The sequence below is a fragment of the Petromyzon marinus genome, chromosome 45 (assembly GCF_048934315.1).
Source record: "Petromyzon marinus isolate PM22_M1 ecotype Great Lakes invasive population chromosome 45, UKy_Petmar_22M1.pri1.0, whole genome shotgun sequence".
Taxonomy (NCBI): Eukaryota; Metazoa; Chordata; class Hyperoartia; order Petromyzontiformes; family Petromyzontidae; genus Petromyzon; species Petromyzon marinus.
Window position 1 is genome coordinate 77,937 of NC_133711.1, and position 26,884 is coordinate 104,820.

General features: G+C 43.1%; 2 protein-coding genes across 8 annotated transcripts in view; one reads left to right on the forward strand and one right to left on the reverse strand.

Moving 5' to 3' along the window:
• Nucleotides 1-2,057, reverse strand: part of LOC116952129 (putative tyrosine carboxypeptidase MATCAP2) — a 39,086-nt gene extending 37,029 nt beyond the window's left edge. Inside the window, exon 1 of one of the 4 annotated variants that reach the window (XM_076074025.1) lies at nt 670-2,057. Coding sequence is in view for 1 of the 4 variants with exons in the window: in XM_076074022.1 (XP_075930137.1) it covers nt 670-709 (40 nt within the window). In the remaining 3 variants the exon portion in view is untranslated. Of the gene's footprint in view, nt 1-591 lie in introns of all 4 variants that reach the window. The other 3 variants (XM_076074023.1, XM_076074024.1, XM_076074022.1) reach the window with 3 other exon arrangements.
• A 1,998-nt stretch (nt 2,058-4,055) lies between these two features.
• Nucleotides 4,056-26,884, forward strand: part of LOC116952128 (uncharacterized) — a 46,919-nt gene continuing 24,090 nt past the window's right edge. For 3 of the 4 annotated variants that reach the window (XM_032971183.2, XM_032971186.2, XM_032971185.2), the window contains exons 1-10: nt 4,056-4,413; nt 9,030-9,198; nt 17,522-17,713; nt 18,977-19,197; nt 21,614-21,701; nt 22,778-22,890; nt 23,214-23,321; nt 23,694-23,796; nt 24,764-24,927; nt 26,183-26,268. In XM_032971183.2, coding sequence (XP_032827074.1) covers nt 4,153-4,413; nt 9,030-9,198; nt 17,522-17,713; nt 18,977-19,197; nt 21,614-21,701; nt 22,778-22,890; nt 23,214-23,321; nt 23,694-23,796; nt 24,764-24,927; nt 26,183-26,268 — 1,505 coding nt within the window. In that variant the 5' untranslated portion in view covers nt 4,056-4,152. The remainder of the gene's footprint in view (nt 4,414-9,029; nt 9,199-17,521; nt 17,714-18,976; nt 19,198-21,613; nt 21,702-22,777; nt 22,891-23,213; nt 23,322-23,693; nt 23,797-24,763; nt 24,928-26,182; nt 26,269-26,884) is intronic. The other variant, XM_032971184.2, reaches the window with a different exon arrangement.

Below are 26,884 nucleotides of genomic sequence, written 5' to 3' on the forward strand. Positions count from 1 at the left end.
CAGACCACACCAAGACAACGACACAGTCCCTCAATACAACTGCAAGGTTCGGAGGTGCATTTACCCTGGGCTCGCTAGAAGGCAATACACCAAGCAGGCTAATCGCCATCTGTTTCCATCTGTATGGGGATCGAGCGTTGCCCCCTCGCGCAAGGCGTGGGGTTCCTCTCAATCCTCCCCACATGTACAATAAACGCTCGCGTCACGAATTGTCTGAAAACGTCTCAAAATAAAATCCCAATGCAAGAACCCTCCCGATAACGAGTAACACTACGCCTCAGCGCGCCTCTCCTGGATAAATGAGAACAGTAAATGTAAAATGTTAATCAGAAGTGATAATGAATCCCAAAGGCCTCTCACCTTGGTTCAGAATCAGAATTATTTCATTTATACTGGACGAATCAGATGAGCTATACAGCTCTTTTTCCATAGATGTTAAGAGACACAAGCAGGATAATCTCAATGGTCGTATAACTGGTTGGATGAACGGCATCACTTACACAATTGAGTGTTGTCAATGTGCACGATGATGGCATGAGATGGCATCAAGTCCGCCAGAAGTGATTGATGATGATCAGTGCCCCCTCTCACCTGCTCAGCACAGAGGCGGGCGGCGCAAGACAACAAACACCCAGCCACGCACACGGTAAAGGGCGATTCCTTTCTCACCTCTCACTCGAATGGCGTCCGTGGGCAGTGCCGCCCTCATCACGAGGAGGAAGAGGTCGCTGCCGCTTTCTCACCCTCCATCCATTAGACGAGTCGGCCACCTCCAGTCTGAAGAGCGCGGAACCTCAACGGGAGGGGATGGCACTACACCACCCAGCTTGGTGCGCGCGCTCCTCGAGCGGGGGGGGGCGTCACGTGAGCGCGCCGTGACGTCACGCCGCTGTGGATTACCGGTTGCCGGGCAACCCCAATTGGGCTTCTTGCACATTTATTTTAATACTGTACAAGCTTTACTACCCGGCTTCGCCCGGGACTTGGATTCACCACGCCCGACCGCCTTTGTCTCCCCAAGTGGCGATGTTCACACACCACACCAGTTACTCGTTTGAGGCTGAGTCGACCTAGGGGAGGCCCAGGACCGGTTCAAATAATCGTCACCGGTGGTGGCCGTCAGCGGGAATCGAACACGAGTCGCCGGTTTCGTAACGCAGCGTAGCGCTAAGATTGTAAATGTTATGGCTTGGCTCTCCAACACACCGGTGTGCTGTACTAGTGACGAATTGGCCACGTTCTGTTTCCGTGACAACCCTTACTAGTTGGCTGTCGGGTGGTGGCGGGTTTTAACGGCTTATTTATTTATTTACGCGATCTTACCTAAAAAAAACTTATGGATATTGGTCGCGAAAGCCTTCGTGTTAAAATGATTATTTCTGCAAAGGTTGATGTATTTTTTTCACGCATTGTCAAAATCTTTCAGTTGTATGTTGAACTACTTTCGCACCGTACGTAGCTCACCCAATCTTTGCCACATGTTCCAATGAAATAGGGAAGTGGATACTGACTGCAATGTGCAATAGTAACGTATTGTTTAAGATTAAAATTGAATGCAGTCATGCTGAACATGTATTGAGACTATTTGAAGATTAAGTTTTGAAACATTCCGAGTGCTCCCTATTAAAGCTTTCATACGGCTAACAATAACATATAGTCATGGGCATAGCATTAAAGATGAGCTTATAATTCTAAAGCAATGTGAGCAGTTATAATGTGCTAAAATACGATCACTGCCTTCAGAGAGGAACGTAAACAATTGTTTATTTTACCCTTGTAAGGCCCACTGAGCTATATAGTTATTTTTCGAAGCGACCTGGCCACAACTGATAGCTCAACGAAGTGGCTTATCATGTGGACATTTTTTCTATAGCAGCCAAATTCTCTAAACGCGTGATGCTGATTCTAAATGTGGAGGGGAAAACCGGAGGACCCGGATACAAATTCATGCGACTATGGGGAAAGAGACATGCAAACTCCAAATATACAGGCATCATGGGTCGGGATCAAAGCCACGACCTCCTGTATACCAGGCGAATCATCAGCCATGGTAAATCCACTGCTGGATGAAGCACCCCCCATCCCCCCAAAGCCTTCTTGGCAATGACTCTTTCCCCCAATGGCCCTGCAATGAGCCCTATGGTATAACATTTTGATGAGCGAATTCTTCTGAGTCGGGTGATGGTGGGAATCAGGTTTTAATTAGGAGTCTGTGTGGGTGGGCTTCCTGTAAACAGAATGTCCCAAAGAGCCATCAGACCTTCTCTAAAACAGAACATCCAAGAATGGCAGCTTGCCATCTTTCTCCACTTCCATGGTGAATTTGATGGGTGTCTGGAATTGATATGGTCTAGGAAAAGGTTCAAAGCTGGGAGGCCATGTGGCCAAATGACGAAAGTGTCATCCACATATCTATTCCACAGGGAAGGACTGAGGGTGGATGTCTCGATGGCATCTGATTCAAATCTCCATGAAAACATTGGCTATCACTGGTGATAAGGGGGAACCCATTGGGGTACCCTCATTTTGTTTGTAGAAGGTGCCATTCCAAGTAAAGTAGGTGTTGGTGAGGCAGTGTTTAATCAACGCAGGTACATCGGGGTCCAGTCCACGTTGGACCAAATCTTCAATTATTGTAATGGTATCAGGTACTGGGACCTTGGTGAACAGAGAGATCACATCAAAGCTGACGAGGATATCGTCAGGAGACAGTACAATGTCCTTGACCATAGAAACCAATTGGGTTAAGTACTGCTGAGGTGGTCTTGCCAGTGAAGGGAAGCAGAGTATCTGACAGAAAACGGGCCAGCTTGTAGGTAGGGGAGTTGATAGTGGACACAATGGGTCGTAGTGAGGTACCTTCTTTATGGATCTTGGGAAGACCATAGAATCTGGGAGGTCTTGCAGCGGAGGGTTTTGGGGAAGGATGTTTGGTTGGTTCGATTAGGGAAGTCGAACTTGTGATGATCTTGTTGATTTTATCGTTAGGCTGTTAGTAGGGTCATTTTAAATTTTTGAGTAACTCCCATCATTGAGTAGGTCCTGGATTTTGTTGTTGTATGAGTTTTTATCCATGACAGTGGCATTGCCTATGTCGGCCGAGAGGATAACTATATAATCTCTCTTTATTAAATTCGCGAGTTCAGAGCGTTCATTTAATATATATACAAAAATGTCACCTTCTGACTGGAACCACGTTGACAACATGACTGCTACCTCTGCTGATTCACTGTCAGTCAAATGCAAAGCTAACCTGATCACTAAATTCAACCACCTATCAAAGCAGAACCCAGGACCACATATCGTTATTAATCAGAGTAGTATCCCGATTTCAGACAATCTAAAAACAGTACTGGCTAAAGGGCAAAATTTTGCTGTCACCCCAAAACATATACCAGTAGAGGATATCATCTCTCAGGTCGATGTAGCCCTCAAAGGCATAGGACACATCCAAGCAGACGTTGCGAGAGCTGAAATAGCCACTATTCTTAAGAATGCTAAGAAACCATTAGCAACATCAGCAAAAATGAACGCTCTGAACTCGCGAATTTAAAAAAGAGAGATGATATAGTCATCCTCTCAGCCGACAAAGGCAATGCCACTGTCATTATGAATAAAAACTCATACAACAACAAAATCCAGGCCCTACTCAATGATGGGAGTTACTTAAAAATGACTATTACACCTGAATGCGGAAGCTTGTGTTGCCTCCGAAACGTCGTGATTTAATTGTTTTCTTTGATTTTATTTTACCAACGTGACTTTATCGAATAAAACCAAAGAGTATGAATCCTTGCAGTCACGAAAGCTTCAAATCTAGAAATATGAAACCGTGCAACGGGGATCACCGTTGTGGTGTGACGTCACTTTTAAAACAGGATGACGTCATGCACGGCGATCCGGTGTCCAGGCTGAGATTATCATTGCGTTATTTTTCCCGGCCCTTTCCTGCGAGATGACGTCCCGATGTTCGCGCCTGACGTGCCCGAAAGGATTTTTTATTGCGATGACGTAATTCGAAATTTATAGTACTGTAGTGTGCTCCACATTTTTTTATGTAATGGAGCTTAGGGTGTGAGACTAACGCCATCATTGTTTACACACGACGTCGTCGCGATAGCGTCATTAAACCTTTAGCGCGCGTACATTCGTATGACGTCATTAAGCAGTGAGGTTCCCGTCGCGTTCACACAAACGTCACTGAAAGCGCCCGTTATTACCCGTGATGCTCTCCGCGACAGTTCAAACGCGCGCCGTGACGTTGTGTGGCGCGGCCCTGCTCCGTCCGGAGCCCGAAACGCGACGCCAAGATTCAAGCTCATAGCTGACTCGGCAGACACCTTCAACCCCGTCTACTCATCAACACCAGCTCGCCTCCGACAAAACTCCGGCGCGATGGATCCCTTCACGCAGGTGAGGTCCTGCACAGTGAAAGATTGCTTTATTTTTTCGTTTTGCTTGCACGGTATGGTTAGAAGTTTGCGGCCCTAAGCCAGTTTGAAATAAAAGTACCGTAGTGGATTCACATGTAAAGGTTGTCGCGCCTAAGTTGACATCATACGTGGTGTTGTTGTTGGTCGTTAGACACTATATACATCCTTATATTTTTCATAGCAAATGCTATTTTATATGTTTATAGTGAATGATTGCTAAGCGGTGCCAGCCTATTCCTGGCCGCGGCTCACATCAGTGGCGATCTATATCAGAACCGTGCCTGAGCCTCGACCTTCAACCCGCAATGACTAGCGTGGTGAAGTATGGTCAAACAACCCCCATGACCGATAACGCCATGGCGGTTGTCATCCAAGAATGGATTGACAATGGGCTGTGCATAAAAAAATAACATTTTCATTTGTCCCCTTAGACGTTTGATTTCCTGAGGTTTAATATCGTGTCAGCTGAGGGCAGTCTTAAGAGTTGTAACAGCTGTTAGTCAGCACAGTCCTTAAAATAGGTACTGTGTTAAGTCACGGGCATGCAGTCAATCATAGTCCCTGCAGTCACAACTGCATTTATGTACCATAGACATGTTTAACCATACCTTTAATGCCTGTTTCCCCTTAACATAGCTTCAAACCCGTACAGGACAGCTTGGCAAAGCAACTTAAGCACCAAAGATGAGCATAAATTTATCAAAGTAAATCGAACAATATTACATAAATGAGCAAAATCCTTTCAAACACAATATATTTAGCACCTGAGGGATATTTACAAGAGCAGCATAACCAAATTTCACAGAAATATCACTACCATACACTGGGCAGTTAAACGGCAATTTTACTAACAAGTAGACTTTTGCTTTTCCCTTGATATTGTTAAATTGATGTAATTCTCATTCGTTAAACTGCACATTATTACCTGCAATTGCGGTTCGTGAATCAGCCTCGCTGTAGCATACGCACCGTGTCGGTGCCCTCCGGCTCAAAGAAGCATTGGGAAGTGCGCAACTTAATGAGTGGTATCAAGCTAGTTGTGAGATTTCACGTTCCAGTGGTGGAAATTCCACATTCCAGAGGTAGAACCAAATGCTTTCATTGGAAAAACCACCAAGTACAAACACCGCTCTTGTTGACTTAATCCGTTATTAGTAATTTGTTCGTGTTACTTGTAATCTACAAACACCACTTAGCGTTATGGAACATTATTTTGTGGATCTGAAAGTTTTTTTAATGTTTGCTTTCTGTACTGTTAAAGTACTCTATAATGCACCTTAAGTATATATTATCTTCTAGCCATGCATGCAGAGGGGTCTGAGCTCCTGACGAAGGACAGATATGCCTGTGTTTGGCCCCTGTCCGAAACGTGTAGAGTCTGTAGAGCAACTTTTGCCATTTTTTCTCACCTCCGGTCGGCGTTTCCCTACTGCGGAGGCGTCTGTCATCGCGATTAAAAGAAGTATTTTTATAAAATAATCAAATCATTCATATTCCCTCTTACTATCCTGTAGCCTAATGGAAATGTAGTCAACTTTAATGTACATGTTTATGGTAAATCTTCAATTAAGACCTTGCAGTAAATGCCACCACAGCAACACATTTACAAGCAAGGACTTTCCACCTGTTAATAGTGAAGTTATTAATGGAATAGAAAGAATTGTGTTGCCGAAGCTGTTGGAACAGGATTCCTGCTGGTTGGCCATTACACGAGGCATTCCACTCTGGGGCACAGCTTACTTGACGCGCCCCCTCACGTGACCCACCCCCTGGAATTTGAGACAAACCGCCGACAGATTCCATTAATTGTTGGTCTGTTTGGCACCAAATTCAAACCTTGCTTTTCACATAAAATGGCGATATTCCCTCTGTGGGCCCTAGTTTGGCAACTGTGCCAGTCTTTTTTCAGAATAAAATATTGCGTTTAGAAATGGTTGGTCGCAATGACTTTTTACTAAAGTTGTAAAGTGATTTTTACTCCAATTAGGCTGTTATGTGCAGTGCAGTACAAATGCTGCTGCTTGCAGTAGCATATATCTGTATCCATTGTATTGGACACAAGGTTCAACTTCCTGTGTTTTGTGTAACACCCGGCCTGCTGGGCTGTGTGGTCATGAGATATCAGGACATCTGGGTACTGTATTAGACTGTATTTGTTTATTTTATCCAGGAATACCGATTTCCTCTCACAAGTAAACGTAATAATGTTGACCGATCGGTGGATTTTAAGTGTTATCCCCATCAATTATTGTGTACACTCTGAATACTTTTTTTCTGAATATATTCCATGAAATAACCATAACTGGCCAAACACCCCAATGTGGGACTCATAAAGAATCTTGCAAATCTGAGGGTTTCGATTGGTTTTGTTTCTACACATCATGTGTACTTTGAAACATGCCTCCTATTTCACTCGGGTATCCTGCGTGATGAGAATTTCTCCCAGTAGGTTCTTGCCTGGTTCTAAATACTGCATAAAACATTAACTCTACTCTTTGGTTCTTTCGGTAAAGTCACGTAGGTAAAAATAAAACAATAAATCACGACGTTTCGATAGCAACACAAGCCATCGTCTTCAGGTGAAAATCGCGACAGCCGCGATGTCTGCTACGAGCAGCATGATGTCTGCTGCCTTGTGAAGAGAAGTTGTTACCAGTGTAGAGGTGTTAACTACGCACTGTTTCGTAACCTGCATTGCCACCAGGGCAGTGCGGCATTACCTCTGGGTACAACGGTTGGGGTCAGTCGAGGTGAAACGGATCGTAGCCAGGGTTTGGTACGAACCAATCAGACGGTTCCACGTGGGAATGTATGATTGGTTCTACCTGGCCACGAAGGAGTATAAGACGGGTGACCCAACAGACCTCGGGGAGTTCTCTCCCTGCACGAAGACAGAAGACTGGGCTGAAGCCTAGCCAGGACCCTAGACCAGCCTCCCAGCCCTTCTAAGGGCTAAGGCTCGGCATACCCAGTGGTCAGGACCCACCGGGCCAGCGGTTGGTCAGATAGCCTCCCCTAGGTCCTAGCCGGAGGACTCTAGGCTAGGTTAGCGGTAGACGTGTGAGTCCCGCCAAGTCCGGAGGCTGTACCTCCCTAGGTATCAAGGAGGTTAGCGGTAGACGCGTGAGTCCCGCCAAGCCCGGAGGCTGTACCTCCCTAGGGTATCGGGTGAGGGGACCATATATCCCTCTGTGTGTGTTAAGCATTGTATGAGGAATTAATACAATAAACAGTGTGCCTCCTAAGAAGTCTGCTCGTCTTTACAACACTACACCAGCAAGAGTTTATATACGTTTTTGAGAACAAAGGTAGCCTAAGTAGTGTTAATGGGGTATTATAGTGCAAAGGTAATGCAATAGCGTGGCATGTTAAAGGAAATGAACTTAGATTAGCATGCTGGATTATAGTGCAAAGTTAGAGAGCTTCCGTAGCGCATAAGAGCTCAGATTAGCATATAGGATTAGCATATGTATTTTGATGAGAGAAGCATGTAAAAGTTAATGAAAAACTTAGAAAGTTAATGTCAGTCTGTGTAACCAAGAATAGCATGTTAAAGTTGATGAGAAAAGCATGTCAAAGTTAATGAGAATATCATTAAAGTCAATGAGAGATGAGCAAGTCGATGTCAGTCTGTAATAAATAGTGTGGTATGTTAAAGTTAATGAACTTAGCATAAGAACGGCTCGGGGGAGAGAGAGAATGTGTTTTAATGAGAGAAGAATGTAAAAGTTAATGAAAAAAATTGCAATTTAATGTCAGTTTACGTGTAACAAAGAATAGCATGTTAAAGTCAATGAGAAAAGCATGTAAAAGTACATGAGCGAAGTCATTGAGAATATGTTAAAGGCAGTGATAGATGAGCAAGTCGATGCAGTCATGCCGGTGGTTGCATGTCCATGTGTGACAAAAGCACCCGTGTTAGCGATCCAGAAGATGACAATGCTATTTATTACACATAGACTGACATCGACGTGATTTATTTTGTTTTATTTCTACTTGCGTGACTTTACCAAAAGAACCAAAGAGTATGGATTCCTGCAGTTACGAAAGCTTCAAATCAAGATTAAAACATTAACTATTTTTATTTTACCAGGTAAGGCCCACTGAGCAATATAGATCTTTTTCAGAAGTGACCTGACCACAAATGGTAGCTCAACTATGTGGCTTATCATCTGGAAATGTATAGCAGCCAAATACTCTGAACACGTTTCTAAATGTGGAGGGAAAAAGTCACGCGATCATTGGGAGAACATGCAAACTCCAAATATACAGGCGTCAGGGTTGGGATCGAACCCACTACCTCTTGCATACCAAGTGATACAGTTAACATCTCGCCCCATTACAGTCCAAGGTCTATTGACTGCTACATGAAGGCCTCACCATGCTGTCAGTCATGAAAGTTGTTTGACCAACTTGCAGTTTTAAGTAGGGTGTCCAGGGCCATTTCAGATATCATGTACCACTATTGTAATTATTTTTTGTTAGTTAAATGATTGTGTATTAAACACTGCTCCACAGACTGGCTGCCAAGGTTATCGTTGAAATGCTGTTTCTCCAAAGGCATGTTGTGGTGTGAACATTGCTTTGCGTTTGCAGAAGCTGCTGGAGCGCACGCGCGCACGCCGCGAGCTACTACAGCAGAAAATGAGTGAGCGGCCAAGCCCCAGCAAGAGGCTGCGTGAGCCTTTGACCGATGCCAACATGCGAGGCGGTACCCTGACTCCCCTCACGACCCAGGAGCCCCCTTGCGGAAAGAGCAATCAAGGTTCCCACATGGCACCCATGTGCCAACATAACTAGTATTACTGCATTGATACGAGTGCAGTGACTCGTGCACATGGGCTTCTATATTCAGCTTATACATCTTTTCAACCTTACCACTAAGCCGCACCGGAGCCTTGCCGAGCCAGCCCCGCGCGGCTCAGAAGGCACCAGGTTGTTTTTACAATGCTGCTGTGTAAAGTCTACATTTAAAAGATAGGATTCTACAGCGACAGCACTGCCTAAGGCATGGCATCAGTTGTGAAATATGTGCTAAAATGAGCAATGAGCAGTGCCCGTCTCCCTTGGTTGCCCTGAGCTGGTTTTGGAAATTCAACACTTATGATAGGCCAGTCCTTCCATAGGACAACACATTTTAACCTTTTTACAAATTGATAAAAAAATGTTTAACCCCAAACAGATTACAGGCGGAATCAACCCTATGCCTCCCAAGTCGTTATCAAGCATTAATTTCCTTTTTACATTATACATTGTTTTAGTATTATTATTAACCCTGACTGGAATTAAAATTGTATAGCCTTCCACTTGTTGATATCTCTGACTAGGCCTCGGCAAGGCAAGGTAAGGTAAAAGATAAAAACAATGAGCCTACCTTTACCCTACCTTTTACCTTACCACAATACAATCACTCTTCCCTACATTTTACCCTTTAGCAGGTAAGGTAAAAGGTTAAAAGCAACGAGCCTACGTTTACCCTACCTTTTACCCTTACCCCATACAAATTACCCGATTACAGGGTAATTTTTGGGGTACTACACATGAAAAAGGTTTAACAGGTAAATGCTAGGTAGAGCGCTTTATTCATATTGAATACTCTCGATGATTCCAATTTTACACGCTTTCTTTTAATTACTCTGTTGTTGTTGTCGTTGTATCCTCAAATCTTGTAACTGAATTTTAACTCGCTTTCCAATGTGGTATCGACTGCAAACTTGGTGTACTTATGTCATACTGATGACAATACTATATTCTATCATTAAAAATAAAAAAAATAAACATTATTTTTTATATTCTTAGCTCTTTCGGTAAAGTCACGTTGAAGGGAAACAATAAAATATATAAAACAATAAAAATTCTCACGACGTTTCGACCATAACACAAACGGTCGTCATCAGGTGTGTCGGTTTGCATTAATTTATTTATTTTTAAACGGTGTATTTATAAAAAACGTCAGCGCCACGCGCAGCGATTTGGCAGTTTATTTAGAGGGACGAGTCCATCTATTTTCTGAAAAGAGGAGGGGGGAGACGAAAAATTAATGTATGCTGTCTGAAAGCCACTGTAAGCGTGAACAATCAATTAAGACCTGAAATGGTTTATCAAATCTTTCCAATGATTGCTAAGCCAGAATCCATCTCCTCGGTTGAAATTGTCTCTGTGCTTGTATATGTGGATAGCCTCATGAACGAATCTCTCATGGTAGCCAGATGGCTTACAAAGAACCTCTGTCTTGGAAAAGGCAATGTCATGTGAGCCTACTGAATTATAACAATGATCTGCCATGGCCGAGGTGTTGGTCCTACCGTGTTTAAGGTCTGCTTTGTGTTCACGAATGCGGTCCGAGACATGGCGTTTGGTTTCTCCAATGTAACTACTGTTACTGTATAGTCGGAGTAACCATTAGCCTTAAGAGCTTGGTGTACGTGCTTGAGTTCACTGCCTATGTGTTCCTATACAATCTGCAAAGCTATCACTCAAACCATGAAGAAGGACCCTCTTGAGGAGCCTTTCAAAACCATCACTTTACCCTTCATTGCGGGGATCACAAAAAAGATCTCTAAAATCTTGAATAAACACAAAATCCAGGTCCGTTTCAACACATTACATAAAATCCGTGATCTGGTTCCGTCTGTAAAAGATGTGATTCCGGACATACAGTACCCTGATGTCTACAAACTAAGTTGCCTCTGGTAGTAGTTACATTGGAGAAACCAAACGCCATGTCTCGGATCGCATTCGTGAACACAAAGCAGACCTTAAACACGGTAGGACCAACACCTCGGCCGTGGCAGATCATTGTTATAATTCAGTAGGCTCACATGACATTGACTTTTCCAAGACAGAGGTTATTTGTAAGCCATCTGGCTACCATGAGAGATTCGTTCATGAGGCTATCCACATATACAAGCACAGAGACAATTTCAACCGAGAAGATGGATTCTGGCTTAGCAATCATTGGAAAGATTTGATAAAACATTTCAGGCCTTAATTGATTGTTCACGCTTACAGTGGCTTTCAGACAGCATACATTAATTTTTCGTCTCCCCCCTCCTCTTTTCAGAACATAGATGGACTCGTCCTTCTAAATAAACTGCCAAATCGCTGCGCGTGGCGCTGACGTTTTTTTATAAATAAATACACCGTAAAAAATAAATAAATTAATGTGAACCGACACACCTGATGACGACCGTTTGTGTTATGGTCGAAACGTCGTGAGAATTTTTATTGTTTTATATATTTTATTATTTTATTGTTTCCCTTCAACGTGACTTTACTGAAAGAGCTAAGAATATGAATTACTGCAGTCACGAAAGCTTTAAATCAAAATTATTTTTTACGTTATGTTTCGGCTTGGGTCTAATTGTCCACTGTCAACTGACGTTGGCTGTAATTGGCCATGGTCCCTTACGTTATGGCAAGCTTCGGGGCCACTTCCTGGAGTCGTGGAGTTCTGCCATTACTCGTACAGTACATTTCAGCGTGTTTAAAAAAAGTTTTTTTTATTTATATTACTTATTAAATGGGGGCCACGGACTGCGCCACGGAGCTTTTAGCGGTAAAAAAGGTACCGTATTTACCGGGTAATACTTCGCGCTACCTTTACCTTACCGGATAATTCTTCGAAGCTACCTTTACCCTACCCTTTACCTTACCCCTTGGCATGTCGACACCTTTACCCTTTACCTTTACCCTTTTACCCGGTAAAAAGGGTAAATTACCTTACCTTTTTCTTTGGTTCTTTCGGTAAAGTCACGTAGAATGAGAATAAAATAATAAATTGATAAAATAAAATAACACAATAATATTCTCACGACGTTTCGGCCACAACACAAGCGGCCTTCATCAGGTGAAGAGACGAGACTGTCTGGAGGACAGCGCTGGAGTGAAAAAGCCACGCTCAGATCACGACCTTTAAGCTGTGTGAGAAGAAACAAAGCGCCTTGACAAAGGTATTAGCATATAATTTAGCATTGAAATGGCTGAGTGATTAGCTTGTGACTGGTCACAGAAATGGCTATGTTAAAGTTAAAGCATACACATCCGCAAAGGCACCCCTTGACAAAGGAATTAGCATAGTATTTAGCATTGAAATAGCTAAGTTAAAATATACACATCCGCAGAGGCACCCCTTGACAAAGGAATTAGCATAGAATTTAGCATTGAAATAGCTGAGTGATTAGCTTGTAACTGGTCACAGAAATAGCTATGTTAAAGTCAGAGCATATACATTCACCGAGGCACCTAGTACAAATCAAACAGGAGAATTTAGCATTGAAATAACTAGGCGAATTTAGCATTGAAATAACTGAGTGATTAGCTTGTGACTGGTCACAGAAATGGCTATGTTGAAGTCAAGGCCTACACATCTGAGCTATTCACAGTAACTGGGTATACAATACAATATATAATGAATACTATATAGTGAACCAATAAAAAACTAAAATATAAATTACCTCAATGTTATCAATAAACTCTATATTCTCCAATCAGCTAAGCTACCAACAATAAGTCGTTATATATCGCAATGCTATATGGCGAAAAAATGGGTGGATTTTTACCCTCAACTTTAGCAACACGGATAGCTACGGGTCCCGTTCAGACGGACGAGTTCATCCATGATTGGAACAGAGGAGGGGGAGAGAGACAGCTGCGAGGCGCTGTTATACTCCATGGTGTAAACCATACCATTAACGGTGGTGTGAGAGGTATTAAGAGTCAATGCCAGCGAAAGAGCTGCGGTCTGAAGGTCATCGTAAAATACAATTAATTAAGAACGGAAATGGTTTAAAACATCTTTCCAATGGTTACTAAGCCAGAATCCATCTTCTCGGTTGAAATTGTCTCTGTGCTTGTATATGTGAATGGCCTCATGAACGAATCTCTCCTGGTAGCCGGTTGGTTTTCAAAGAACCTCCGTCTTGGAGAAGTCAATGTCATGTGAGCCCACTGAATTATAACAGTGATCGGCCACGGCAGAGGAGTTCGTTCTACCGTGTTTCAAGTCTGCTTTATGTTCGCGGATGCGGTCCGAGATATGTCGTTTGGTTTCTCCAATGTAGCTACTACCACAGAGGCACTTTAGTTTGTAAACGCCCGGGTACTGTATGTCTGGAACAGCATCTTTTACAGATGGAACTAGATCACGGATTTTCTGTACTGTGTTGAATCGGACCTGGATCTTGTGTGTTATTCAGGATTTTGGAGATATTTTTAGTGACCCCTGCAATGTAGGGTAAGGTGATGGTTTTGAGTGGCTCCACAAGAGGATCCTTCTTCATGACTGGAGTGATGGCTTTGCGGATTGTGTAGTCGGAGTAGCCATTAGCCCTGAGAGCCTGGTGTACGTGCTTGAGTTCACTGGTAATGTGTTCCTGGTCGGAAATGCATTGGGCTCTATGGTATAGAGTCTTGATGAGGGAGTTCTTCTGGGATGGATGGTGGTGGGAATCCGGTTTCAAGTAAGCATCTGTATGGGTAGCTTTCCTGTAGACAGAGTGGCTCATTGAACTACCAAATTAGCAGTTTCCTGTCCACCAACAATCTACTACATCTAAAACAATCTGGGTTCTGGAAAAAATACAGCACCACATCTGCTGCATTAGATTCTTTGAATCAAATTTACAATAGCCTTGATAATAAGCAGTACTGTGCCTGTCTTTTTCTTGACCTGTCCAAAGCTTTTGATACAGTTGACCACAACACCCTGCTTAGTAAACTAAGTTGCCTCGGTTTTTCCGAGAACACAGTACAATGGTTAAAAAAAATTACCTCTTTTCTCGCACCCAAACTGTATTCACAGATGGTTGGAGGTCAAACAGTGTTAAGATAACAAACGGGGTTCCACAGGGTTCCATCCTCGGCCCCCTCTTGTTCTCTCTTTATATCAATGACTTGGGCACTGAACTGGATCATTCCAGGGTAAATCTTTTTGCAGATGACACGATACTGATTACTGCTGGCCGCTCTCCGGATGACGTGATTGCTAAGCTCCAGGGTGATTTCAACAAACTACAACATCAGCTAGTTTCTCTTAAACTAGTCCTGAATACCTCCAAAACCAAGGTGCTATGCTTCTCTCCGGGACTAAAGCAGGAAGTTATTTTTCCCCAATTACATTCCTTGAATAATTATCAAATAGAGCAAGTCAAGATCTATAAGTATCTTGGGGTCATCCTGGATTCAAAACTTAGTTTTGAAGATCACATTTATTATATTGGTAAAAAGACAAAATTTGGTTTTCTGTATCGACACAAGCACTGCTTCCCCCCAATATTCCGTTTGGAATTGATAAAAGCTACCATACTGCCTCTACTTGACTACTGTGACATCGTGTATAAATCAGCCCCAAGTACTGTACTGAAGAAGCTTGATTCCATCTATCACTCAGCCTTAAGATTTGCATTGAACTGCCCATATAGGACTCACCACTGTGATCTCTACATTGGGTCAAACTTAACATCTCTTAATGTTCGACGGCTTGTGCACCAGATCTTATTTATTCACGATGTACTTACAAAAAATTCCGCACACTACCTACTGGATCTCCTCTCTGTTTCAAAGAACAAATTTGACCTCAGGTCTTCGCTCATTTACCAGCTTCACATTCCCTATTGCCGTACAGAAACTGGAGGAAGGGCCTTTGCTATTGATGCCCCCAGGGTCTGGAATGCTATTGCCAATAAACTGCAACTTGAATCACTACCTATGAGATCTTCACTCAAAACTGCTCTAGAGGAGTTGTACAACCCTAGCTGCCACTGCTATTCAGTGACCTAAAATATGGCTCTAGATTTTGGTGTTATAATTTATTTACGTAGTTTATTGTTAAAAATTCGGTCACAGTCCCTATAATCACTGTTACATTGGATTTATGGCTTTTATTTTGGTGATTTCGAAAAGTTTTTTTGGTTTTGGCCATGTTTTTGTTTATTGTAGTACGGAGTTAGACTGATGGCTTTAATCTTAGTTGTCTTGTGGTTGTTGTTGTCGTTATTTGACTTGCATCCCACTGGGATTTTTGCACACAGCGTTGGTGTACGGTGCTATTTCAGGAATATTTTGATATTTTTTTCCTGTATTTTCTGTTTGCACAGTCACATAATCACTTTAAGTTGTTTTCTTGTTCATGTTTTTTTTTGTTGCGGTTGCACCCGATTCAAGAGCCGAATGGCTCACAGGGCTATACCAAATAAATGAACTATGAACTATGTCTCCTTTTAATTAAGACATCCAAAAATGGTAGTTTGCCATCTTTTTCGACCTCCATGGTAAATCTGATGGCTGGGTGTATGGAATTGATGTGGTCGCGGAATTGGTCTAGAGCAGGCTGGCCATGTGGCCAGATGACAAAGGTGTCATCCACGTACCTCTTCCATAAGGTCGGGCGTAGAGTGGCAGTCTGGATGGCGTCAGTTTCAAATTAATACCTCTCACACCACGGTTAATGGAATGGTTTACAACATGGAGTATAACAGCGCCTCGCAGCTGTCTCTCTCCCCCTCCTCTGTTCCGACCATGGATGAACTCGTCCATCTGAACGGGACCCGTAGCTATCCGTGTTGCTAAAGTTGAGGGTAAGAATCCACCCATTTTTTCGCCATATAGCATTGTGATATATAACGACTTATTGTTGGTAGCTTAGCTGATTGGAGAATATAGAGTTCATTGATAACATTGAGGTAATTTATATTTTAGTTTTTTATTGGTTCACTATAGTATTCATTATATATTGTATTGTATACCCAGTTACTGTGAATAGCTCAGATGTGTAGGCCTTGACTTCAACATAGCCATTTCTGTGACCAGTCACAAGCTAATCACTCAGTTATTTCAATGCTAAATTCGCCTAGTTATTTCAATGCTAAATTCTCCTGTTTGATTTGTACTAGGTGCCTCGGTGAATGTATATGCTCTGACTTTAACATAGCTATTTCTGTGACCAGTTACAAGCTAATCACTCAGCTATTTTAATGCTAAATTCTATGCTAATTCCTTTGTCAAGGGGTGCCTCTGCGGATGTGTATACTTTAACTTAGCTGTTCAATGCTAAATTCTACGCTAATTCCTTTGTCAAGGGGTGCCTTTGCGGATGTGTATGCTTTAACTTTAACATAGCCATTTCTGTGACCAGTCACAAGCTAGTCACTCAGCAATTTCAATGCTAAATTATATGCTAATTCCTTTGTCAAGGCGCTTTGTTTCTTCTCACACAGCTTAAAGGTCGTGATCTGAGCGTGGCTTTTTCACTCCAGCGCTGTCCTCCAGACAGTCTCGTCCCTTCACCTGATGAAGGCCGCTTGTGTTGTGGCCGAAACGTCGTGAGAATATTATTGTGTTATTTTATTTTATCAATTTATTATTTTATTCTCATTCTACGTGACTTTACCGAAAACCAAAGAAGATGAATCCTTGCAGTCACAAAAGCTTTAAATCGAAATTTTACCTTACCTTGCCAAGGCCTATCTCTGACCACAGTACCACCTGGCTGGATACAAAGCAGGCTTGTGTAAAAAAAATAGCGAGAATAGTCAGATAAGAGCACAGTATTAACCACTCTGTTTGTTCAATGTTTCAAGCCTTGGGTGGGCATGGACAGCCCTTTGGAGGTAAAGGTCTGGTTCATCATCAAGACTGGTGAGACTTACAAACCCTTTAGGCTTTGAGGTATAGATGATATGGCAGTACAGTGATTGGGTTCATGAATCCGTCTATGTGAAATTTTGGAGCGTTATAATTTTATATTTGTTAGGTTTCCTTAGGGTAATCTGATTCACTCCTAGATGCAAGATAAGCATCAATGGAATTGGACACATTTCCCAATGTAGGATCAAAATAGTTGTCTCAATCAATGATAATAGATTTGCATGATTCCATACAGTTTTGTTCTGACCTGTAGCAGCTTGAGTTTTCAGTATAGTGAGGCAATAAAGGCCACCTGGTTTTCCAATCTCAGGTTGTGAGCATTTGTATTAATGTGATGTTGAAATGCAAAGACAACCTCAGATAATAATAATAAAGCACCAGTACTGGGCTGCAACAGAGACCAATGCTTTCTGACAATTGCCCGCTTCTTGCCCTGTGATCAGTCGGAGCCAGCATCCCGTCGCCCTCCAAGCGTCTGTGTGCAGGGGACGTGACTTTGGAGGGGGGGAGCTCCCCAGCCCCAAGGAGCCAGAGCCTGGATTCGCGCAGGGTAGAGCGTTCGGTGAAGGCGGACACCCCTGCCATCGCGTCGGTGCGATCGCGGCTACGCAACCTCTCCCAACAGATTGGAGACGGTAGGGATGCCAGCAATCGCCACAGAGGAGCTCTCCTTACGTGGGGCTGCAGTCGCACCATCTTTGAAAGAAATGCACCAAAATGAAACTAATCATGACACGAAGGGTTTCAGAAAAGCAGAGTGATTCTTTCTCGATTCACAAATTATAACTTAATACTCAGACACTGTTTCTCAAACTCCCGTTCTTGCGACATCCCCGCGGACTGTTTTTCCATGTTCACTCATGTTTACCATTCATATGCAACTTTACCCGCTACACGTTGTTTGCACCTGATGGTTGGTAGTCACGGAAAGCTGTGCTACGTTGGATTTTGAGGACTGGAGTTACACTCCTTTAGGAGGGTGTTTCAAAAACGTAAACTAAACGGGTTTTTTTCCTTGAATGTAGAAAGTGCTGAATGCTGAGCATGATATAACGTTACTCTAACCCAGGGGTGGGGAACCTTTTTCTGCCAAGGGCCATTTGCGGGCCATACAAAAATCAACTTAAAAATTAGCCTGTTATATTTGGTCAAACATTTCATTAACTCACTCCTAATGTGATGGCTGGAATTGCTTCTCTTTGGTGATGCGTGTGATTTTAGCTGGTATTGATGATGTTGCTACTCGCAACTGCTTTTCCAGGTTTGCTCCTAGATTTATTGAATTTCGAGTCCTGCCTGCGGTTGCCTTGGCAGGGCCAGACCAAATGATTTTGTGGGCTTTATACGGCCTGCGGGCCGAACGTTCCCCACCCCTGCTCTAACCCATAACTCTAACCCTCACGTAAGGAAATCAAGTCGTCTACCTACTTAAACGAGTAATTGATGACACTGGTTTGAGGCTCTAAACCAATTATGGAAATTCTGCATTCTTTATTTGTTGGAACTATGATTGATTACAATATCGTTCACTGCCCTGGCATAATAATTGTCTGAGTCAAGCAACCTACGAATTGAGATGAGTACTCCAATCTCATTGCCACCTAGGTTTTATTTGAGACTGAGGAAAATTATATTGAATGAGAAATCCACCGGACTATAGTCCTAATAACAGCATAAGCACGCTAGCCAACCATACCATAGGTCTAACACTAACCTGAACCACAACAAACACTATACCTAACCATAACCGCACGAGTCAGACAGACATTAACACAAGAACTAACTCTAAGCAAAGTAGACAATAATCCTAGCGCCTACCCCCATTATGACCACTTACGACACGTATTTTTTTGTTTCGCTCTTCCCGTTTGGTGTTCAATGCTTTCTCCCCCGTGCAGAGGAAGAATCGTCGGAGAACTGGCCCGGCCCCGTGAGCCCCACATGGGGCCCGCGCGCTCGCCTTGACGTGCGCCCATCGCCCGTGCGCCGCGTGGGTCCCGCCGCCCTCGCCCAGCGCATCTCGTCGTGGGAGGGCCACTCGGCCTCCCCGCCTACAACCGGAGCGCCGCTGCTACCGCCACCACCACAGAGGGCAGTCGGCACCACTGCCCACCAAGAGGTGTGGGATGAAAGGGTCCGCTTTCCTGGGAGGTGAAACCAGAAAAAAAAAACTAACAGCTCTTGTAATGTGTACCTTGGCTGTGTATCCAAGAGAATAGAACTGTCGTGATGTTACTTAGGAAATGAAACTTCATGGATGCTTAAAATGAGAGATTTCCTATGAAGCGTGATCTCCAAATATATGTATTTCAAACAACCTACACTAGTTATATTTAAATACTACATGGTCAGATACAACTTTTAGTGCATCATTTTTTCACAGACAGCCACATGCTACACTTAAAATGTACTTATTCCATCCATGCAATCCACCTATCCTGAACAAAACCCACATTTTTTGAACAATTAGCTTTTGTTGATTGTCAGGCTTTTCCAGGATATCCTTCAATTAGAATTGACTCATGCTTATGGTCATGCATCAAATTGGGCATAATAAATATATATGTATGAATGTATAAAGTGTATCCAAATGTGCCTCTAGACCAGGGGTGGGGAACCTTTTTTCTGCCAAGGGCCATTTTGATATTTATAACATCATTCGCGGGCCATACACAATTATCCACTTAAAAATTAGCCTGTTATATTTGGTCAAACATTTAATTAACTCACCCCTAATGTGATGGCTGGAACTGCTTCTCTTTGGTGAGGTGTGTGATGTTAGCTGGTATTGATGATTCATAATAAAGGTTTTTGGGTTAGATCGCGTTATTTATAAATGTGTCGTAACCCTCCACCACCCGACACGGCCAATCAGCAAAATAAAGTGTTGATTGGCCGTGTCGGGTGGTGGAGGGTTACGACACATTTATAAATAATGCGATCTAACCCAAAAACCTTTATTATGAATAATATTGGTCGCGAAAGCCTACGTGTTAAACTGGTATTGATGATGTTGCTACTCGCTACTGCTTTTCCAGCTTTGCTCCTAGATTTATTGATTTTCGAATCCCGCCTGCGGTTGCCTTGGCAGGGCCAGACTAAATGATTTCGCGGGCCTTATACGGCCCGCGGACCTTATACGGCCCGCGGGCCGGATGTTCCCCACCCCTGCTCTAGTCTAATAGAATGAACAAGAATGAAGACTGAGACAGACAATACAAATGAAAGACGACAAACACGACAAAAATATTGAATCTTGTATCCAATTGTGATGCTGAATTGAACATGCAAACTCCAAATATACAGATGGTAGAGTCGAGATTGAACCCACAACCTCATGTATACCAGGCGAGGTAGTTAACATCTCACCAATGTGGCATCCTAATACTGTCCAATGACATGTCACTTCCACCACCCTCATCTCCTACGTGGCTTGTGGATGTCCTTTCCACCCTGTCTGGCCACCGGATTTGGAGCTCTTTGCTTGAGCGATTTGACGCGCGTCTGCTCCCTCCCTATTAATTCCGGCATCTTCAGACACCACTATCGCTGTCATCAATGTCTTTACCAGCACACCACCACTACCTTCAGTGCCCCAGCCTGTGCCGGCCACCATGTTCAGGAGCTCTGCTGGTGTGACCGCTCATGTGGGTGTTTGTGAGGTCTTGTGAAGGCTTTTCATGTGCTGTGCGTGGACGCATGTGGAAATCCAATAGGAGTCATTATGTTGGAAGCTTCCTGGCCGGTAGCTTGCTCGCGAATGATTTTACTCACCCTGTTGAACTGTCCTAATTATCATAACTAATTATGAATAATAATTATATGCATTTTATGTCTTTACAAGTGTAATTTCTGAACAATTGAATTTTTTATTTCAAATTTTGGGCAGTATTTCTGGGGAAAACAACAACCTTTTCTTAGTTAATTTTAATACCGCTAAAACCTTTTCCATTAAATAATTTTGCATGCGAGTGAATTCTTTATTGGTCAAATAAAAAACAATGTAATGTTTGGTTTACTATATGACATGTTCATGTATTTTTTTAAACTCTTACTCTCACCAGATTTACAATACAATTTTAAGTAACCAGCATCTAAATGAAAGCATCTTGAAAGCCCTATAAAATAATTGCAGGACATGGATCACGGGAAAAATACCAATTCTCGTCAGCAGTCGTTGGGTTGCACAAGAGGGGCGCTGTGGTGGCGAGATGTTATCTCCTTTGCCTGGTATACAGGAGATTGTGGGTTCGCTCCCGACCCTGATGCCTGTATATTTAGAGATTGCATGTTATCCTCGTGATCGCGTGGATATTTCTCCGGGTCCTCCGGATGCGTTTAAGAGTATGTGGCTGCTATAAATTTCCATATGATCAGCCACTTCGTTGAGCTGTCATTTGTGGCCAGGTCGCCCCTGAAAAAAAGCTATATACAGTAGCTCATTGGGCTTTACCTTGTAAATTAGAAATAGTTATTAACGGTGACTGACAATGTCAGTTGAAGGGTGTAATGTGGCAGGTCATGTGTTGACGCAGGTGGACGTTCTGCTTGTGGTGCACTCCACTAAGGTCGTCTTCCCGGAAGCGATGACCACCGAGATCCCGCTACTAGCCGCTGCTGCAGGTCTGTGCAATCCACCCTGGCTCTTGCCGTGGTTTACCCCGCACAAGTTAAACCACAGCCAATCACCAGATATTTGGCAACAACTACTGTAGCTGGCGGTGTGTTAGGGTTCTATATCGTAATTTAGTTTCTGGTTGAGTACAGAGTCTAACCCTGAAACTAATAGAGATTAGAGCCTAACCATTATATATTAGCCCATTACAGACTAATAAAGATTATTGAGTCTAAGACGCACACTATAGCTTATCTCTGACGCTAAAGGCTCTGGGCTTATGCATGATTCTAGTCAGACCTTAACAATGAGTTGACAAATCCTTGCATAGCATAACTATAACTGTCAGCATAAACCATACTTTTAGCCGTAGCCTAACCATACAGATTGGCTTAAGGACTAACCAGCGGCCCTTAACTTGAACCCAACTAAAACCAAATAATAAATTTAATCCGGAGCCTAACACCCTTGGTTTGTCTCGCCAGTTGTAAACCTAAACCAGATCAAAGCCTACTCCAACATGCACTTGTCTCACATTCGGATAGGTTCAGAGTAGCAAAAAAAAAACCCAGTTTTAATCAACCAAGATAAACCCTTGAGATTCACATCTCATGTTCAAGGAGGTCCTTTCCATTTGACAGCGACATTAATTACTCTTACAATTTACAAATTCTGCATTTGTAATCCACTGATATTGCACAATAGCGTGATATATAATTTTAGGCATTCAAAATATAATTTTACAGTGACAAATATAATAGGTGGTTAAATATTATAAAACAGCATAAAATGTCGGATTATGTGCACAGAAATAAGTTATATGGCAGAATGGATACATTTTTAAGCATGTAGCAATGTATTAGAATCTAACCGGTTCCAATCAGGGGGTGCTTGGTAAGAAAAAAGCTCTGATGCCCAAGACCGGCTTGACCATTGGAGCCTGGAGCAAGAGATGTATCTGAGCTGGGATCATGGAAAGGAGTTTGAGAAGCAAGGGCAGTGCAGATATCTTGAGGTTATTTTGTCTTCAAGAAATTTCCAACTGGTTTGGAGTAGTCACTAACAGCAATGCCCTCATTCACAGATGATCGCTGTGAAAATAATTTGCCGGCTGTCCTTCCCGGAGACGATACCCCAGCAACAGGGCTGTCCGAGAGACAGCTACGGACCCAGGCCGCCCTAGCGAAGCTGAGGGAGGTATGATGAGAGAGACGACTCATTCTGTGAGGAGTCGTAAACAGCTTAAATACAACCACTCTTCACATCCCACATGGTGATGGCCATTTTATTGAACCCAAGGGAATAATGAGCCAAGTTGACCCCTAAGAGGGATTTGAGTCAGGAACTCTGCCACAGGGCATCCTATCATATATGAGATGCTTTGGAGCCTGAGGCATTTTTGATATTTTTAGGGTTCCCTAGAAATACCAAAGACTTGAATGCCAAACCAGTTCATCCTGAATGCTGAGCATTACGCAGAAAAAACGACACAATTTGCCTGCGTCTGTGATCCCCTGCAGCTGAGAGCAAAGGACCCGGCCGCCCTCCGCCAGCGTATCCAGGAATGCAGCGTGGGGGCAGCGATCACGGCACTCGCTGGCACAGATGATGAACGGCGCTCGGCAGAGGTGCGTGGGGACAGACTTGCCTCGTTCTTCTAAACGTTTCCGAGTAATCGTAACCTCGATAATGAAGCTACTCTATGATGGGGTGGCAGGTGTTCTGACACTTGTGCCTCACAGCAAGTAGGGCCTGGCCTCGATTTCTGACTCGGTTCCCTTTCTGTGTGGCATTTGTATGTTCTTCCTTTGTTCTGCATGGATTCCTGAGAGCATTATTTTACTGTCCTAGTAATAGTTTCAGTACTATCTGTCTCTCTTATTCTCTATCTACCTCTGTTACCTTTTCTTTCAACTTTACCAAACAACATTTTTCTGGTTTTTCCATCACACCTATAACTATAAAAAATTATCTTAATGGCATTGTGCATGCATCTTCAGGACGAAGGCGCTCCAATCTTCCTGCATATTGCTTCGCCACCACTGAAGGTCACGGGTCAAAATGATGACCAAGAAGTAAACCCCGTGGAGAGGTCTGATGGTGGTAAGTACCTTAATGCATGGCGGCAGCCAGGGGAGTGTTGCGTATGTTGAGTGTTACGAAGCTCTGGTTGCAGGTGATCTGCATAAAAATATATATTTTCAAGGCAGAGTCAAATTGAGGAAGGAATACATGTCCGAGAATTCTCACAGCACAACCTCAAAATGCAAAGGAATATCCTGGAAAATGATACGTTAAGACTACTGGTTTCTTATCAGTAGATCACTCATTGTTCAAGCTTAGCAAAGAGTGATTTGCCACATGTCTGTCATGCAGTGTGTTTGTTAATTTTCACTTTTGAGAGCTTGGATTAGGTAAATAAGATTTCAAATTTATTCTAAATGCTATTTGTGTAGTCACTGATGACTTACCCGAGGCCACTGAACTTAGTGGACTTCCTGTTTTAATGATGAGTGGCTGCCAGATTTGCTAATGCTGGCTCATTGTTCTGATATTGAGTGCTTTGTTTTAAAGAAAGACTTGTCTCTGCCAAACATGTGGAATTTACCCCATTGCCCCTAGACTGGCGATGTAAATGAGCATCGCTGAGTACTTTTTAAATACAGAACTGCTAATTATTCATGGTGATTGATACGGAGGTGTGTCCCAGATAAAACAAAAGCACAAGTATAGCAAAGCATATGTAGATAAGGCTGTATAAATGTACTTGTATTATCTACCAACGTGGCATTGGGATTAAGTTGGAGAATTATATAAAAATATAATTGTCTTATTTGTGTTTACTCGTTAACATGTTTTCTGTAATGTTGGGCACTCAATTACTGACCTGCAACGAGTTAGGAGCAGCTAACAATGAATCCAGTGTTCAAGACGATATTTTACAATTTTCACTAGCACGGTTAATTTGCCGCAATGACAAGCTATGTGGTGTGAGAGAACTTTGCTTTAGCCGTCTGGTGTGGACCGCCCCATTTGCAGCTCGTTTCTCAGTCGTCGTTTGTCCGGCCAGGCGAGGAGGAAGCGGAGGGTGGCGGCGGCGATGGTGTGGAGCGGACGAGCTGCTTGCCGGCGATCGATCGACTGCCTGAGGGAGCGCTGGTGCAAGACGACGAGGGGTCAAGCGGCACGAACGACGCGGTGAAGTCGCCCGCGCTGCCCACGTCACCGCCCCCGGTGAGGAGGCCGCTGGGCCCACTCGCCCACACTCGTGATGTGCAGCCATCCAAGCCACTTGACAGTAGAATTAGGAGCTGTGTGCGATTGACAGAATGAGTAGTTGTTGATAATGGCAATGGCAGTAGTAGTAGCAGCTCTACTAGGATGGAGCAGTACCAATGACCAATGCAGCTGAGGTAGTGCTAAAAGCAACTCAGAAAATGGAATCCACAGTAGTGTTGGTGATAGCAGCATTGTTAGTGGCAACAGCAGTCAGTAAAAAGTTAGCAGCAGAAATGTTTGCAGCAGCAGCAGCAGCTTTAATAATGATTCCAATCGTGGCAGCAGTAATATTAGCTCCGGCAGCATTGATAGTTATTGCTGGCACTCTGAAATTTCTGACATTCCTGAGACAACAGGAGCAGTGATGGTGTATGTATGTTGAACTTCTTTTGCACCATACATAGCCAACTGCTAATTGGAAGTATGGGGGAACGACAACAAACTAAACACAAAAGGCAGTTCTAAAGACACAACAAGTGATGCAGGCATTGCCCCGTTTACGCCCAGGATGCGGTTCACGACCCTTCTGTGCACACCATTTTGTGTTATCCCCACCCCCACCCACCCCCCGTATGTATGGGTTTTCTGCAGGTACTATGGGATTGCTTTGACAAACAAAACACTCCAATTGGCCAAATACCTGAATGCAGGACCCTTTTGAAAATGTTTTTGTGATTGGGCTTTTCCGGATATAGAATAAAGGGCAATGAATTGAATTATTCATGTCTTTGAAACACAATTTTGGTAATGGATCTTGTGCACGTATCAGCACAGTGGAGTGGTTAGTACATCACGCGGAAGGCATCCTCCTGCGGTTTTAAAAATAAGATGAGATCGTGGTTTATAGCATTCGCACCTTGACAGAATGTATTATCTTTTACGTTTTCTTACAAGTTGTTTTACACCACCATCAACTGTCTGCTATGTGTTTATTTCTTGTCATCTAATTGTTACAGTACTTTTAGACATTGTTGTTCCTGTTTTTAAAACTTATTTATTAGTTTATATTTTTTAACGTTTTAAATTTTATAAGATTATTAATCCTCTTATGTTAACGAATTGCTTTACAGTTGTGTTGGATACTATTATTTCGAGATGTTTTCCCCCCCATTCTCTCTCTGTGCAGCACTTTAAGGTAATTTTAGTGCGATAGGTGTGACATGGATTATGTGGATGAATTGATTGACCGTGTAAGCGTTGCGGTTGGCAGAGCGTGTCCCTGCACCAGGAAGAGATGCGTGACGCCGGCACGGCAGAGGGGGAGCACACGGCCGAAGACACTGGACTCCCCTACAGGCAAGATGCCCCACATAAATGCACGGCTTCTCCACTCTTACCGCACCCGAATTAACTACGTTGCTTGGTATGCAGTAGGTTGTGGGTTCGATCCCTACCCTGACGCCTGTAATTTGAGTTTGCATGTTCTCCCCGTGATCATGTGGATTTTTACCTGGGTCCTCCGGTATTTCCCTCCACATTTAGAAACATGCGTTTAGAGTATTTGACAAACCAAAGTTTACATGGTCGATGAACGTGATGTCCGATTACTTCTGCAACACTGGTGTGATAACAGTGACAAAGGACACCTATAAAGAATATTTAAGACATGTTAATCAAGCAAAAAAAAATTCATAGTTGCAAAAGTAGAATTAATTGAAAACTGTTTTTTTTTAAACATGCTGATTGGTGACTGAGCTGAGCCTGCAAAATTCCCTTCACTTGATAACCTAGTTAAATAAGACTCATGCACCACTGCCAACACAGTATCGTCAAGTAATCTGCTCCATGATGAGTGGCGACCTGGCTTTGAACCAGGATCTCAAGTTGTGCCATGTGTCCTGACGCAGTATTTGCTGTTTGAGCCACACAGCCAACTTAACTCTCTTGCTCGGAAAAAAAATTTGGAGCCACC